At 49.0% G+C, this 16,457-nt stretch overlaps 2 protein-coding genes across 13 annotated transcripts in view; one reads left to right on the top strand and one right to left on the bottom strand.

Annotated features, from left to right (window-relative positions):
• The first annotated feature begins 4,689 nt into the window (after nucleotides 1–4,689).
• On the top strand, nucleotides 4,690–5,657 carry C19H20orf173 (chromosome 19 C20orf173 homolog). Its single transcript, XM_010960948.2, has 3 exons — nucleotides 4,690–4,998; nucleotides 5,219–5,397; nucleotides 5,480–5,657. The coding sequence occupies exons 1-3, from the start codon at nucleotides 4,690–4,692 to the stop codon at nucleotides 5,655–5,657; spliced, it is 666 nt and encodes a 221-aa protein (XP_010959250.2).
• Nucleotides 5,658–12,736: 7,079 nt separating this feature from the next.
• CEP250 (centrosomal protein 250) overlaps nucleotides 12,737–16,457 on the bottom strand; it is a 46,968-nt gene continuing 43,247 nt past the window's right edge. For all 12 annotated transcript variants that reach the window (XM_074347203.1, XM_074347201.1, XM_074347207.1 and 9 more), the window contains 3 exons: nucleotides 16,298–16,399; nucleotides 15,256–15,318; nucleotides 12,737–13,878 (listed from right to left, as the gene is read on the bottom strand). In XM_074347203.1, the coding sequence (XP_074203304.1) occupies nucleotides 13,615–13,878; nucleotides 15,256–15,318; nucleotides 16,298–16,399 (429 nt within the window). In that variant the 3' untranslated portion in view covers nucleotides 12,737–13,614. The remainder of the gene's footprint in view (nucleotides 13,879–15,255; nucleotides 15,319–16,297; nucleotides 16,400–16,457) is intronic.

Here is a 16,457-nt window from a genome sequence, read left to right as displayed (position 1 = left end):
AGGTGGTACAGAGTCCATAGGGGAGAGTGACTGACACATTGGGTTAAGGGAGGTCTAGGAAGAGGAGGAGGGACACTGGAGCTGGGTGTCTGACTCCAGAGAAGTTGAGTCTTCTTTCTGCCCTTGGGTTGCAGTTTGCTAGGAAGGGGAGAAGGAAAGGACTAATTCCTAATTCAAAACTGACAACATGCCAACTTCTAAGATCCATCCTATGTCAAAACAGCTCTGGGGATTAGGTGCCATTTCAAACCCCATTTCATAAAGGAGGAAGCCAAGAACTGAACTGACTTTTCCCAAGGTTGCAGGGGTAGTTAATGGGGCAAAGCTGGGGATCAAGCCCTGGTTTTCCTGGCTCTGGAGCCACAGTCTCTTCCACACGTTAGCTCCCACCACCAACTGCAGGAGAAGTCTATTCTCAGATGGATGCCCAGAGACAATGTTAATAAAATTGTCCTCTCCTCTCTTGATGTACATTCATTCTGTGCCCATTCATGTTTGACTTCCAAGCCCTCCCTCCTCAGGGGGCTCCATGCTAAATGACTCACACCTTTACTCCTTCAACACATACTTACCAAGCTCTTCCTATTTCCCAGGTCTCCCCTGGGCTATGGAATACCATGGTGAGTAAGACGTGGTTTATACCTGCCCTCAAGGAGCTTTCAGCATAGGATAGGGAGAGGTAAACAAACAAAACACATATATAAACCACTGAACTGTACACTTAAAAATGGTTAAAATGGTAAATTTTATGTTATGTGTATTTTGCCACAATAAAATTTTTTTGAAAAAAAATAAAGTAAATAATTAATTAATAATAAACTACCTAAATAAAGCAGAATGTGCCTTGTGCTGTGAAGGAAAACAGGGAGCTGTAAGAGGGGCAACAAGGGTAGGAGACTTTCTGTTTTAGGAATTCCAGAATTACGAAGTCCTTCTCTTTGGGGAATTTTTTTAGGTGGCCATGACACATTATTCACAGGAGACCAAGGTACTGACAAGTTAGGAACTTCATTCCTCACAACATCAGGCTTCACCCTAATGCTTCAGCCCTCTCCCTCAAGGTGGATCCTTTGGCCTTGGGAGCATTTGAGGCCTGCACAGGAGTGGCCCACCCTACACACGGGGCTGGAGGCAGAGGGTCACCTGTAGCTGAAGCCTATAAGCCTGCCTAGAGAGGGGAGGGTTTCAGTCCCCTTCATTGGTTCATTCTGCCCAGTCACAGCCTTCTTTCACCTTATTTGGAACACTGATAAATGAAATTTTCCTAAATCATTAAAGAAATGAATATATATATAGGTGTTACATGTTTTCTTTCTCTTGGGAGAAATACAGAGATTTCAACATATCTGGATTGAAAACACTAGTCATTTCCCCTGAGAACAAAGAGTCATAGCACAGCCATGTCAGGGGGTCTCAGGGCCTAATTAGGAGAGCTTCTTAGGGACCTCCGTAACACAGGGGTCAGGGAAGGAGCCCCCAAATGAATGACATTTTAAATGGGACTGGAAGAAATGGAAGGAACCAGGGAGGTTAAGTGCTGAGGTAGGAGCATGAGGGAGTCATGTGTTCTGGGAAGAGAAACTGCAAGTGCAAAGGTCCTGGGGCAAGATGGAACATGCAAAGTTTTAGGAACAGGAGAAAGCCAGAATGGCTGGAAACTGTATAAGATGGACTGAGGATTTTGCATTTTATTCTGAGTGCAGTGGAATGCCATTTTAAGGATTCAAGCAGGAAATTAAATTAAGATCATGCCAGTCACTGGGTGAAGAATAGATGATGGATAAATAGAACAGAAACAGATATACCAGTTAGGAAGATATTGCAGGCTGTGGAAGGAGAACATTATAAGCCCTTCTTTAGAAAGCAGAAACGTACTTAGAATATGAGCTTCCGTTTTAGTAAAGGAATCAGTTTTTCTCTGTAAAAGACTTTCCTGGCTGTATATGCTAAGCTAAGGCAGTGGTTCTCAAAGTGTGGTCCCTGGACCAAAAGCACTGGCATCACCTGGGAACTTGCGAGAAATGCCAATTCTTAGGCCCCACCCCAGATAAACTGAATCAGAAATTCTGGAGATGAAGCTCAGCATTTTTAATTTTTATTAGCCTTCCAGGTGATTCTGATGCATATGCAAGTTTGTGGAGCAGTGGGCTAGGAAGAGTCTTGGGCAAATACTTTTTATTTGCACTCTGGTACAATCCATTCAGGGAGGAACCTTCTTTCAGTATTTGTGGAATATCATTTAAACCATTATGTAAGTCATAAAACAATGACCAGGGAGAAAATTAATTGTACTGGCTCTAGTTCCAGCAACATACAGGCTCAATCCTGGAAACCATTGTGCTGTAAAACATCTTGAAATACTGAATAACAAGTATCCCTTTGAATGTATAGCTGAGTGGTGACAAAGTAGGAGAAATTCCTAGGGGCTGAAAGTAAAAGAGTTGAGAAAAAGTAGTAAACTTATGAGCTGACTTTGTGGCTCTGGCAGTGGGGCAGGGAGTGGTGTCTAATGAAACTTTGTGTCAGTAATCTACAGGCTTGGCTTTTCTTTCCTTTCTTTCTTTAGCACATAATAACAGACATTTACAGTTTACAGAGCACTTTCATTTCAATGATCTTTTACATTGGAGAGTAATATGTGTTAGGAGCTATAATTTGGTAAGATGCTACATTAGTTTTAGGAAAGCTTTTGGAAAGAAGTGGCTTATTGGAGTCAAATAGATGGGAAGAAAATGGTTTCACAAAGTATTTTTTAATCAATGTAGCCTGAACTTCCCCATGACCATATTGTACTTACCTTATAATCATGGTCAAAAGAGATAGGGGTTGGGGGGCCTTCTTTGGGTATCAGATATTGATGCCTATATAGGAAGAGGAGATTATGCTTTGAGGCCTCAATAAAAAGATGGAGTCTTGAAAAGGCTAGAGCTGTAGGAAAGTGTAGGTTGGAAAAAAAAAATTACCCACTTACATTGGAGGACAAGGAAAATACTTGAGATTGTCTCCACTTGTGTCCTGGATGGGAAGACAAAAACATAAAAATTAAACATTGGTGGGACATCATAATCACAGGCTTGTCCTCACATTTGGGATTTGGATTTAGATTCTCTACTTAGTCTGAAAGCTCTGAAGTGGAGAAATTAGCATTAAATTGAGGGTACCTGGAAGAAGCAAACATGAAACTGCTCTGAGGGAACACAATTTAAGCCACATAGCATCCTCAAGGATAAAACCCTGCTAAAAATGAGCACTTGATCTAATGTCACAAACACATGAGGACACAATCCATCATGAGCAAGGGTCATAGACACCATCATCAGCATGATTAGTTGCTCATCAACTTGAGATTATGGAACTTTCAGATAAACTATAAACAAGTAAGTTTAGATGGTTAAAGACATTTAAAAAACAATAAAAATGTGAAGATATCTCACAAGGAAGACTTGAAAATAACTTTAAAAGAATTTCTAGAAACGAAAAATATAGTAATTTCAGTTAAAAAATCAGTGGAAGGGCTAAGTAGCCAACTAGACACAGTTAAAAAGAGAAATATTAAACTGAAAGAGCTGGAAAGATTACCCAGCATGTAGTATAAAAAAAAATCACAGATATTTTTGAACTTCAGTTACTATATTTTTCATTTCTAGAAATTCTTTTGAAGTTATATTCAAGTCTTACTGGTGTGATATCTTTACATTTTTTAAAAAGTAAAATGATTTCTGGCCACTCCCCCCCCTTTTTTCTGAAACCTTAAAACAAGTCAAAGTTTTTCATTTTGTTTTTTAACATCTCCCACAGGCTAAGACAATTAAGGGGGTGGCACTGGAGATAAAGAGAAAGAGGAGGTTTGGAGATAGAAATAAGTGGATTAAAACAGATTTGGAAATCATCATTGGAGAGGGAGAATTCGAGGAGAACCCCTGGCTTCAGAAACAGGGTGAATGGAGGAACATTTGCTGAGATAGAGGAGTCTTGGGAAGGGATTGGTTTAAAGGGAACATCGTGAGTTCAGTCTCAGGCTTGCTCAGGGTGAGAGGTCCCTGAGACACCTAAGTCGAGGTACAATAGGCTGCTGGATATGGGGGTCTAAAGAATAGAAGATATATCTGGGCCAAAAAATGCAACTGGAGAGGGGGGCATCACACATAGTATTTAAAATTCCCTCTCCGCTCTGTTCATGTATCCCGTAAGTATTTATTAAATGATTCTGTCTTATGGATTCAGAGACAAGGTCAGTCCCTGTCCTTGTGCATCTTACACTCAGTGTAGGCAGCTTTATGTGTGACAGACAGGATAACATGGTGGCTTTGTCCAGATAGCCAAAAGGAGGGAGTCACAATGTGTACTTTGTGATGAGATCTATGGTATATATAACCAGTGGCACAGAGGACCTCACTGAGAGCAAAGCCTTCCTCCTGCAGAGGAGAGTAGACACACCATATGTTATTTCTCTGCCCTTGCACCTTCCATCCCAGGCACAGCCAGAAATCTCTTTGGAGGTGAGCCAAGAGATAGGGAGGTGGGATATTAAGGGTTGGGATGGGGTGTGGTGAGGAGGGTTGGGAGTCATGGAGGCCAACAGGACAGAGGGTTGTGGGGCTGTCTGTGGCCTCAGTTCCTCATCCCTCCCAGTCCCAGGTGGAGGAGCCAGTCTGCTGCCTGCTGCTGCAGCCATCGTCTGGACCAGACATGAAGTGCTTGTGGCAGATTTTTGTCCTGTGGGTCTTCTGGGTGCTCATCTTGTGGCTGATGGTCCCCTGCCTGGATCTGAAACCTGAATCAGCACCCCAGGAAAAGCTGATGAACGTGGCACCATGGTGGTGTAGCTGCCCTTGGTTCAAATTCAGGAAATGTGGCTGCCCACCTGGGACCCTCAACTGCTCTCTCTGCCACCACACAGTCAGGGGGAACTGGTTTGATGCATGCTACGAGAAGACGATGGGGTACCTGACGGGAGCAACAGAGTCCACAAGCCCTGACGCTGTCCTACGGAGGTCGGTCAGTGGCCAACACTGGGCCATCCCATCCCATCTTTCCCAGGCCTGGCCCAGCTCCCACCTTCTGGCCCAAACCCCTGCCCTCAGCCCTGGCTTAGGGCACCTCCCATCTTCACAGCCTCAACCAGATGGAGGTCTCACCCACTCAGGTCTGCTTTCCTTCCACTGGGAGATGCTCCCTGGGTCCCAGCCCCCAGTCTCCTCCCTCCTGCTGTTTTCAGGGCAGGAACTCAGCATATGAGCTAGGCAAAGTGTGGAAGAAGCTGTCCAAGGTGATTCCCAGACTCTCAGTGAGCCATTTTGATCTCTTCTGTGGGACTTGTGCATTGGTGAGGAACTCGAAGATCCTGTGGGCTGCCAGCCCCGGCAACAATGTCTACCAACACACCATGATCTCCAGGTGGATTCTGAGGAGAGGGCAGGGGGCACGTGAGTCAGGCCCGCTCCCAGAGAGTTCTGTCAGTTTCTGCTCTCCTTCCCAGGCTGAACCAGGTCCCCCCTGAGGGCTTCAAGACGCTGAAGAACCAAACCACAGGACACTCCACCTCCTGCAGGAGTGACAGAGACCAGGGTTCCTGGAGACAGCTGGCGCTGCTGTTGCTGAAGCTTTTTGATCTGGCATGGACTTCAGATGCTCTGAGTGAGGAGGTGATGGTCTAGGAACCCAGACATTCTTCATATGGGGAGCAAGGAGGGGTCACTGCCGGGGATGACAGAAGGGCTCCAAGAAGACCCTCTGCTGACTTACTGGGGGCACCTGCAGGACCTTCCCTGGCCTCAGGGGCTGCTGAAACTCCCCTACCTCCTAATTCTTCCTTAGATTTTGGAAGATGGTCCAGTTCTCTAGTAGAATTGAAGATAGAAAAGACCAGGTAAGGGGATGGAAGGCGTGAAGACGTGGCTGTGGGTTGCTGTGGGAAAGACCCCAGCTTGCCCCCTCCCCCTACTTACTCAGGTCCTGGGGATCAGCCCCACCCACCTTCCTCAGGTACGACCAGGGCGACAGGCTGGAAAACAGGCTCAGTATCCACCCCTGGGGCTCATGGCTGTGTTCTGTGCCTTGCACACCGGTGACCCAGTTAAAGAGTCTTGTTCTTTCCTCACGTGAAACTTTTCCCTGCTATGCCTTCAGCATAGAGTCTAAAACCTTCTGTCTGGCTTTCAAGACCTTGATCCCCACTCCCCTCCTCTCTCTCAGGTTCACCCGGTGGGTTTCTTGGCGTTCCCCAAACACACCGTCTGCCTCATGCCTTTTCACACACTGCTCCTTCTGGAATGCCCTCCTCTTTCTTGTCTCCCTGAGGAATTTTCTCTTCCTCTGATATGATGAGAAACAGCTAGTTGATGCTCTCTTTTCTGGGCTCTGGGGTCACTCTGTGTGGTTCAGAGTCTGTCTTCCCTGGAGAAGGTGAGCTCCGTTCTCCTCCCAGCCCCAGGGAGCAGCCTGTCACATTCGACGTTAAGTGAGTGAGTGCTGAAGGAATGGTAGGTGGGCATGGAGGGAGGGCAGGACCAGCCTGCTACCCCACAGCCCTCTCCTGTCTTACCCCATCTCCTAGGTATCCATGTTTGGTTTGGGGACAGATTAGCTCATGAAATTGTCCCATTACTGGGATGGTGATTATTGGTTTGAGAGCAACATGCACAGTTATGAAGAAGAGCAACAGGTCATCCTTAAGCTGCAGTATGAGGGGAAGGTTGTTATTTAAACTGAGATGGTCCCCAGTCTGTTCAGCCCACTGGAGGCCCCAGGAGGCTGACAGGTAGTCAAGGGGACCTTGGAGTGTCGGAGAGGGACTGGGGCTTCAAACGCACCCTGGGTGAAGATCACTCTGCTACTGAGTGAAACCCAATATTGTGACGTTAAAGGGCTACATCCTCTTCCGGATTCTCAACAGCAAACATTTCATCATCTGATCATATATATATTTACCTTATCAAAAAATAAAATTAAATGAAAAAGAGGAAAAAGCAAACCCTACAGTTGAAAACACATCAAACGGATCTAACTGTTTATCAGATTTATAATGCAACCACTAGGGAAAGAATTATTTCAAGTTCCTTTATAATTCAGTATACTGTACATCCTTTGTAGGATACAGTCTGTGGGCAAAAAGAACCACAAAGAAATTTTAAACTTCAGTCAGATTTATTATTAATATTGGCATTGTTTTTTTTAACTGTATAATCTATATCACAGAATAAAGTAAGTAAATAATTATATTATTAAGAACAAAATACAAAATCAGACAGGTATAGTAAAAACTCTGTGACATTAAATTTGAAATGGAAACTTCATTATAAACTCAATTTTCAAGTTATTTTTATTGTGGTAAAATATACATAAAATTTACCATTTGAAGATGTATGGTTCAGTGGCATTAAGTACATTCACATTGTTGTGCAGCCATCCCCACCTTGAACTCTCAATGTTCAAAGTACATCTTATGCTCTGTCATCTGAACAGTCTAAAAGCCATAACATCCCAGAAGCAATGATCAACCCTGGAATGAATGCAGATTTCATTTTCTAAATATTGTTTCCCACTAAAAGATTCCAGATCTGGACGACAAAAGTACAAGGAAAACCTGGACATCACATTTGGGACAATCTGAGCATCAAAAATAGCAACTGTCACGATTCACAGTGAATATATAAATATCCTTGAGTCCATAATAATAAAGAGAAATAAAAACAATCATTGGAGGAGACTATTATATCAAATGGGGACAAGGGGGAGCGTTTATCTTGCCTTTTTAGTAGAAACAGTGGTTCAAGGTAAGCAGAGCTTCCGTTAATGAGTTTTCAGCTGCTAAACAAAATCCTCTATGTGTTTACTGCAGCCGCCCAACAACCACACATAACCTGACAACATGTAAATATCCTGAGAGCCCATTCACCTGCCTCCCTAGGGGCATGTTAAATAAATGAAAAGAAAATCGACTCCTAGAAAGTTTGGCTGGATAGAAATTTACTTTTAACCACGTTACAAAGTTTTCCTGTTGGTCCTTTTCTCAAGAGGGGCCAAAAGGCTCTTCCATTCCCCTCTCTGCCACCCGCTTAGCTACTACGTTGGGAATAGACGGCCACCCTCTGAGAGATGCACCACCCCAGCCTTGGCACGTACTCTTGCCCTTTGCATTCCCATCCCCATCATACTTGATTTCCAAGCCCTCCCTCACCAGCTGGAGCCCGGGTTGAACGCCAAGGTGAAGGCAGTCTTACTCACAAAGCCTCCATGCAGAAACTTATGGTGTAACTTGTGTGGTGAGGTCCTTGATACAACTGGGCTGGCACAAAAGACCCCACTGGGCACCAACCCCTTCTCCTCTAGGGCAGCCACAGTACACACCAGAAGGCACCTCTCCCCTCCCGCCTCAGCATCCAGCAGAGCACCCTGCAGGGCTTGCAGGTGGCTGGAGAGGTGAATTGAAGTGTTATAGGGAGGTGTGGTGAGGAGGGCTGAGAAAGTGATGGAGGCCACTAGGGCAGTGGGAGGCTGTGAGTCTGCGACCACAGCTTTCTACTTTCCCAGCAGCTGGTGTCTGACTCAGCATGCCACTTGCCCTGTGCATTGTCCCATGGGACAGGAATGAGGCTTTAATAGTGGGTTTCTGCTAGTGGGCTGCCTTGATGCTCGCCTGGGGCCGATGTTTCCGCTCCTTGGTCAGAAAGGTCTCACCTGAACAGGCTAGCTGGGACAACTCCAAGGCCTGCCATCACTCCCGGGACCCGCTAGTGCAGCCCTTGACGCCATGCACCCAGTGTACACAGTCGGCTTGAGGAACTCTTTGAAAGGGACCTCGAGCCCTCTCTTACTCCAAGATGTTCTGGGACATTTTCCCTGGCCTCAGCACAAGCAGCCAGTGTCTTCTTGGCACCCAGGTCATTCTGTGAGCATTTACCTACATCTAGGCTCCATCTACCCTGGAGACGAGCTCCTCCTTTCAGTGCGTATCGTGGAGCTTTGGGACTCATCACAGGTTTGATGAGTATTTGCCAAATGAATGTAAGCAGGATTAGGAGCTGGGGGCAGCAATCAGCCCACCTAATCTCATCCACAAGGTTTCTCGATCTGGGGTTGGGCGGACAAGCTGGAGAGGCGGCCTTTATATAGGGAAGAGAGTTATATCCAAAGTCTCCAGCATGACTTGCCAAGCATCATGCAGCAGCAAAAGGCGAGGGAATCAGCCGGCTCCAATGTGGGACTCCTCTTGGCCAGTAACAAGCCTTAGACTCCCAGTAGGGCTGGAAAATTCAGAGACAGGAGAATTACAGGAAACCAAGACAGGACGTGCAGGAGCAATGTACGTGTTATCAGGCACTGAATAAAAGCCTTCCCTGATTCCCACATCTTAACTAGTAGTAGTTCAGGAAGAACCAAATTTGATACTAATTCTCATCCCCTCCTGCCTCCCCATAAATGACCATGTGCTGGCAATAGAGAGGACCCACTCTCAGACAGGCAAGCCACACAGCCTTAGCCGAGACTCTTCTCTCCTCTGACCCCTGACCCACTCAACTTTTTACATCCAAGCCCTCTCACCTGTGCCAAGCTTCAGGCCTTATGAAGGCATATGAAGAGTTGGTGTCATTAATAACAAAGGACTAGGGAAAAAGAGGTCATAATGTCCACTCTGTGACAGGACACTGAATGTAAGTGAGTCGGGTAAGATGGGTGGGACCAGGGAACACAGTCCTTTCTTCTCTGGAGAAGCCTCACTCCTCACCTTCATCTCCATCAGGGTCTAGACAAACTGGTCCCGGGAAGGCAGAGGAATAAACTGCAGGGTCCCAGGGCCTTGAGACCCCTTGTTCTTGTCCATCCTTCTCCCCTGCCTACTTTCTAAGTGTGGTGAGCAGGGAGAGCTAAGCCTGCATGGCCCCCCGCCCTGCCCCAGGATCGAAGAGAGGGATCTCACTGCTTGGAGTGCCTGCTCCTTCCTCATCCTTGCCTCGCCTCACCGTTTCCCTGGCTCTTCAGGGCCTAGCGTTTTCATAGAGCTCAGCTACTTCCTTCCTCAGCCCTGGGAGTGAGCAGGGGTAGTGGGACAGGAGTTAGGAGGTGAGGTATTGCGAGGGGAACAGCTAGAGGTGTCATCTGTCCTAAGACCAAACAACTAAACAGACCAGCTGCCGAAGCACCATGGGCTGAGATGAAGCCTGCATGCAGTCTTAGGCTGGGAGTTGCCTTGCTGCTTTTGTGGATGAGGTATCCCCACCACCACAGGTGCTTCTGGAAGTTTGGCTGCTGGCCCCAGATTTGCGGATGCTCTTGAGGCTGCTCACACGGCACCAGATCTACATAGCCTGCTTCCACCAGCAGGGTGTCTGCCTGCTTTGCCTGGAGCTTCAGAGGGGCCCTGAAGACCCAGATGGAGTTGGGGACCACCCTGTCTCCAGAGGCCCTGGGGTCTGGGCTGCGTCCTCTCCCTGGACCCTTTCTCTACATCAATAGGGCCCAGCCTCCTCTCTGTGCTAGAACATGGGGTGAAGTGGTAAGTGGTCTGTCTCTTCTCCATAGGCACAAATGCTAGGAAAACTAACCCAATTCCGGCTGGCCAAGGAGCTATTCCAGCTGATACCCAGGCCACAGCCAGACCTTGAGTCCATGCCAATCCTGTGCTGTTCAGTGGAGAACTCGGGAATGGGAAGTCTTCAGAATACAGGATAACCATTGACCAGCTCCACACTGTGTTCTGGGAGGGCAGGAGGGTGAGGGTGGTGACCTCTGCGAGGCTAAGCCCCAATGCCTTCCTGATTCCCTTTCCTATCTCTGCACTTCTAGGCTCTAAGAACAATGTAGGCAATGGAACCTCCCTGCACATAAAGCACCTGAGAATGCCCACGACCTAGCAAGAACACCCACATTCTCCTGCTGCTGAAGTCTCCGGATCTAGCGTGGGCTGCCGTGGTCCTGAGTCAAGCCGGAAAAGGGCATCCTTCCTCGGTCAGTGTGACTGGTGGAGGCCCCAGGCTGGAGACAGCTCTCACTTCTTGGTCTAAGTGTTGCTCTTGCCCTCTCTCTGCAGTCTGATCGTACTCTCCCCACTGCCCTCACCCCCAACACATACCACCAGCTTTTCCTTCTCTACTTTGGGCCAGGCAGCTTTTCTGCCTTCAAGCTGCTGCGAGTCTTGAGTGGGGAGGCAAATGAGCAAGGGTAATTAGGTTGCGATGTGACTGTTGCTCTATCAAGCAAAGCATGGAGGCTGTTGAGAACAAGGTGCCACACTGACCAGACCCAGCACTGCCCAGGAACAGGAACGCTGCCTGGACTGTGACTCCGCTCTTGGGACTTCGGGGCCTGTACTAACCTCTACCAAAGAGAAGGCTGGGGCAGGGTGGAGGGAATCTGGATGGAGAAGACCTCCGTGCTCAGCTCTGACCTTTCCCCCAGGTTCTGGAGATCAATCACACCATCCACAAGGGCATCCATGAGGACTGGCGCAGTTCCCATCTGCTGGATTCACTGCTCTGGGTATGGCCTGTTGCATGCGGCAAGGAGAAGGAAAGGAATCTCTGGCCTGACGCCCTAAGGAAAGGTCGGGTCCTGCCTGGGAGACCCATATTCTTTCCTTCCCACTTCTCCCATTCAGGTCTCTCCCTTTGATGAGAGCTGATTCAAGAGGAGCAACTGGCTCCATTACTGGTGGGACCCTCTGTACAGATGAGCTTACTCTTGGTCGAAGAAAGTGTATGTTAGGCAGTTTGAGCAGAAAATCATCCACGAGCTAGAGAGTGAGAGCAAGACTGTGGTCTACACTTGAACTGAAGCCAATCTTGAGCTGAATATCTGGTGGGGAGAGGAGACCCTAGCCTGAGGTCTCAAGTCAGGGTGAGGGGCTTTTGAGGGTTGGATGGGGGAGGAGGAGCAAATATGGATTAGTTTTATTACTGAATGAAGACCTTGCTTGGCTGCCTCCAAAATGCCTTTCATCTGCTGGAAGCTCCTGCCCTTGCTCCCAGAAGGTATGTGGGGCTTACGGCCTTGGCTTAGGACCTACAGATAATGGTACTGAGAAGAAACTCCAAGGTAAAAAACAAGGTCCCTCTGTCAGCCTCTAAGCTAGAGAACCAGAAAAAGTAAGAAACTCAGAGATACCTTGTTTATCCCTGAGAACTCTTAGCATAGAAAAGGCCAGGTAAGGATTCTGAGCCACAGGGAATCCGACTAGAGGCAGGGACTGGCCAGGACCTCTGGGCCCGATTTAGCTCTGGAGGGTTTTCCACTGTAACTTTTTACAAAGCATCTGTGCCGAGTCCCATGTGGGTTTTGGGAACAAAGCTCCAGCAGTTGTGGACAGAGCCCCATTCCCACTGTGTGGTGCGATGGGATACCATGGGGCCTGAGCCCCGGGGAAGCAGGTCTGGGGGACTGTGGTGCTGCTCTCAAACCCCCTCATTCTTAGCTGGGCCACAGCTCCATCCCCAGGCTTACTAAGAGGAATTCCAGATTGTGGTTAGAGGGCCAGAGGAAGTTCATGCCCTGCTCCTTCAAAGAAAACTGTTGTCTCTTAGGCTTTGAGGAAGTTGCCAGCAATAGGTCTGAAGCTTGTGAACCACGTCCACCAAGGGCCAGGCCACAAGTGACGAGTCCTGCCATAGTCAATTCTCCTTACTGCCTTGACACATGGCTGGACTTAGGGGACCAGAGTCAGTTCCAGCTGATATGCCCAGGAAGGGACACCACAAGGGCATTAACCCCCAAGCAGAAGAGGAATGAAGCCAGACAGAGCTTCTGAACTCAAGAGACTGACTTTAGCCAAAGGTTCAACTTGGTGTTTTTGGGGCCCCAGAACATGTTTTAAGTCAAGAACATATGATGGCTCCTCATTATCCATGAGTTCAAATCTAGATCCCAAGGCCCTCCATGATCTCCCTCTCTCCCCGTCCAACCTCAGTCTGAACACACAGGCAGACCAGTCTTCTCACCAGTATGCTTAGCAACCCCTCCCAACTCCTCCCCATCCTTCAAGGGCCAGTGGGTGTCTTCCTTCCTCGGTCCCTGGAATCTCTGCAGCGTTTCTAGTTGGCATGCAGAGCTGTCTCTGACTCAACAATGAGCATGTCTGTTTTTGTCAATTGGACTCAAGCTTCCTGTGGAAGGGCCTTTGTCTTGTGTGCCTTCTGTGACCCTCCTCTGTCAGAATGCAGGCAGATGCTAAATTCATGCCATCTGGCGGGAATCTTCAGCAGTCTTCCTTGACAGATGCCTTTGATGTGCTGCCGCTGCTCAGCTACACAGTGGAGAACAAACGGAGACTCAGGGTTTATTGCTGAAGAGGAAGGTGACAGAGGGCGAAGTGCTGGGATAACGGGTTCTAGATGAGAGGCAGCAGACGCTGCCTGGCCAGGGCAAGGCCCCTCTGGGCGACCTCAGGCCAGCAGCAAGTGGGGTTTGCCTCATTACCACGGGAGTCGGGGCCTTCCTGCAGACTTGTGGTTTCCTCGCCCGTCCTGGAATGCCATCTGACCTGGTGCTCCAGGTTGGGCAATGGAGCCAGAACTTTCTTTGGCAAACCTGCAGCTGTGTGGGGGGCCACGACCCGCTCTACAGACATCTGTCTGTCTGTGTGCTCCCAGGCCGGCCCATGTCCTGCCCTGGCAGTGGCTGCTATCTGGAGGCAGCTTGAGCAGCACTGGGGCTGGGGCCCAGCAGGACTGGCCCTGGGGATGTCAGACTTTGAGTCAGGGACTCATCCAGCTTGCGGGTCTCGGCCTCCAGGACAGTGGCCTCAGGGGTCTGGGCGACGGCGAGAAGGGAGTGAGAAAGGCTGTGGTGCAGGCCTGCCAGCTCACGGCTCGTCTGTACCGAGCGGGCGATGTAGTCCTGCTTCTGCTTCCGCTCCAAGGCCAGCTGGGCTCGCAGGACGGCAACCTGGGGGAGAGAGCAGTTGAGGGCCTTGAAGTTGCCCCAACCCTGCCCACTCTGCCCCTGTGGCTCTTGTCAGACCAGGAGTTGAATCAACTCCACCACACCCATGAATCTCAGGCTTTACAACGTTTGGGGCAAGGGCCCCTGGAAATCAGAATCCAGTGATTGTCAACCCTGGCTGCACAGGAGGCTCAAAGAGGGAGCTTAAAAACAACAACAAAACTATTCACCAACTTTTTGGAGGGGTAATTTACATGTAATAAAACGCACAGATTTTAAGTGTACATCTTGATGAATTTGATAATGTACAGACCCATGTGTAATCACCATTTCAATCAAGATACAGAGTATTTTAATCACTGCAGAAGTGCCCCTTCTGGAAGCTTTTAAGAAATATTCTGACCTAATTAGACTGAGCTGAGGTCTGAAAATCTGCATTTTCTCAAAAGTTTCTGAGGGGGTTCTAACGTGCAGCCTGGACTGAAAATCATTGATAGCTCCTTCCATTTCTCAGATGGGTATGCCGAGGCTACCAGGAGGAGAAGTTATTGGGAGCTTAGGGCAGGTCCAGGACTAGGGTGAGGCAAGAGAGGCCCCTAGGGTGCAAAGTTTAAGGAGGCGCTTCAGGTCAGTTGTGAGGGCCTCCTTAAATCCTACACCCACGCTGCCTCTCTTGCCTCACCCTAGTCCAGGCCTGGTCTCAGCGATTGCTTTGTATGAACTTAAAAGAATTCAAAGTAATGGCTTTGGTCTAGCTATATAGTTAGGTGCTGCCAGTAGTGATTATTGATTTCTGACACAGGTTCAGAAATAAAATTTCCACAGTTCTAATTACTCCTGGGCCTTGAAAGACAGGGTGAACCTTTATATGAGGCCTAACCTAAGAGGCAAGAAGGCACTTTATGCAGTTTCCTTGAGCTTGACCTGAGCCCTGGGGTGTGAATCCCTGGGGCTGGTGCCAGCCTTCTCTGCCTGGAGTGACGGCACCTGCCTGCAAGGGTGCATGTGAGGGCAGAAGAGGTCAGGATGCTTTTGCTTGTTTGTCTATCTTCCTAGAATCTTCTGTTTCCCCCTCAGCCCTGTTCCTTTTCCTTTCTCTTCCTAAGTAGGAACCCAGAGGTCTGGGGCCTGGTACGTGCTTTCTTCCCCACTCCCACCCTAAGCACATGGGAGGTTAAGTCCACTCAATATGGGAGGCTGAGCTGGGACTGGGTTCTTCTTGCCTCCCACATGGACTGAAGTTCTCTGGGGCAGGAACTATTTCCCATCTCCCTGCTGGGGGTACACAAAGGGCCAAGCAGATAGCAGATACCAAAGCCTTGCTGCCTGAGGGCACGGGAGGGGAAAGGCGCTTAGAAAGTAGATCCTTCCAGAACATACCTCCTTCTGCAGTTCAACCATCTGCTTGGCATCTGAGGAACACTTCTGCCCTCCTCTTCCATCCTGTGGGAGACAAATACCATTCCTATTGAACAGGCCTTCCACTGAGGTTTGTGCAGGCCTCCTCACAAACCTGGGGACCAGGGCAAGGGCTGTGGGCCAGAACTACCTAAATCCAGATTGAACTCTATGGGGCACCACGGCCCTGGGGCAAGGAGACGCCCCAGAGGGACCAAACCATCCCACTGGGTGATGCCTGTGGAGACCTGATACTGAAAGTCCCAAAGCTTTGCTGGCACTGGCTTCTTTGAGGCACCTCTTCATTTAAAGTACACCACATACCTACTTCGTGCTAGCCCTGGGTGTGAGCTAACGATGCAGAGAGGAAGGAAGACAAGGGGCCTGCCCTCGGGAAGCTTTCCTTAAATGAAGAGGGATGGGAGCTGGGAGATGCTCAGCCACCAGAAACAGTCTCTTCCTGCCAGGCCCCAGGGCTGTCTAGTGATGGGCGTAACAGCTAAAAGAGTGTTGGTTTGGGGAGTCTTGCCCCAAACCCTTACCCCAAAAAAGGACTCTGGCCCTAGGAAATACTATGGACCCATATCTTGTAAATTCAGTACTGCAAGGGGCAAGGAAGTCTAAGAGGTCCACAAAGCTGCTATCAAGCTCTTAGGCACACTGAGGTCTGGCAAACACCACGCAACACCATGCGCAGGTGACCAGAAGCCCCATGAGCACTGCTCCAGGGAGCCTGAAGCACTGGTCTGGGGGCAGGTAGACTGGACATCAGTGAAGGGTTCCTCAGGATGCAGGGCTGCCAGCCTTGGATCCATCCCTACCCATTGAAGTTGGGCCTCCTTCCTGGGTCAGGGACAGACTGAGCAGAGCTGGGTGGGGCAGAACCCCGCCAGGAGGGGCTCCGTGGACTAGCTGAAGTGGCTTCTCCCCTGGCAAGGGTAGCCTGGGATATGCACTGCAGAGGCCGTTTCTAGTAGCTGGGCTTAGGCTCCCCTGAGGCTGCAGTTGGTGAAAACAGATAAACCTGCTGTGTGGGTGATGGCGCCATGGCTTCACTGCTCTCAGGGACCCTCGTTCGCAATGCACGCATGGAATCCCTCTTCAGTTTCCTCCGCTCTCGCTCCACCTGCCAAAACATGAGTGAGAAATCAGGGCTTGGCTTGGCTGCCGGGCTGGAGCAGAGC

This window comes from Camelus bactrianus, chromosome 19 (assembly GCF_048773025.1).
Source record: "Camelus bactrianus isolate YW-2024 breed Bactrian camel chromosome 19, ASM4877302v1, whole genome shotgun sequence".
NCBI lineage: Eukaryota > Metazoa > Chordata > Mammalia > Artiodactyla > Camelidae > Camelus > Camelus bactrianus.
The sequence above is the reverse complement of the archived record's forward strand: the minus strand, read 5'-3'. Positions and strand labels throughout refer to the sequence as shown.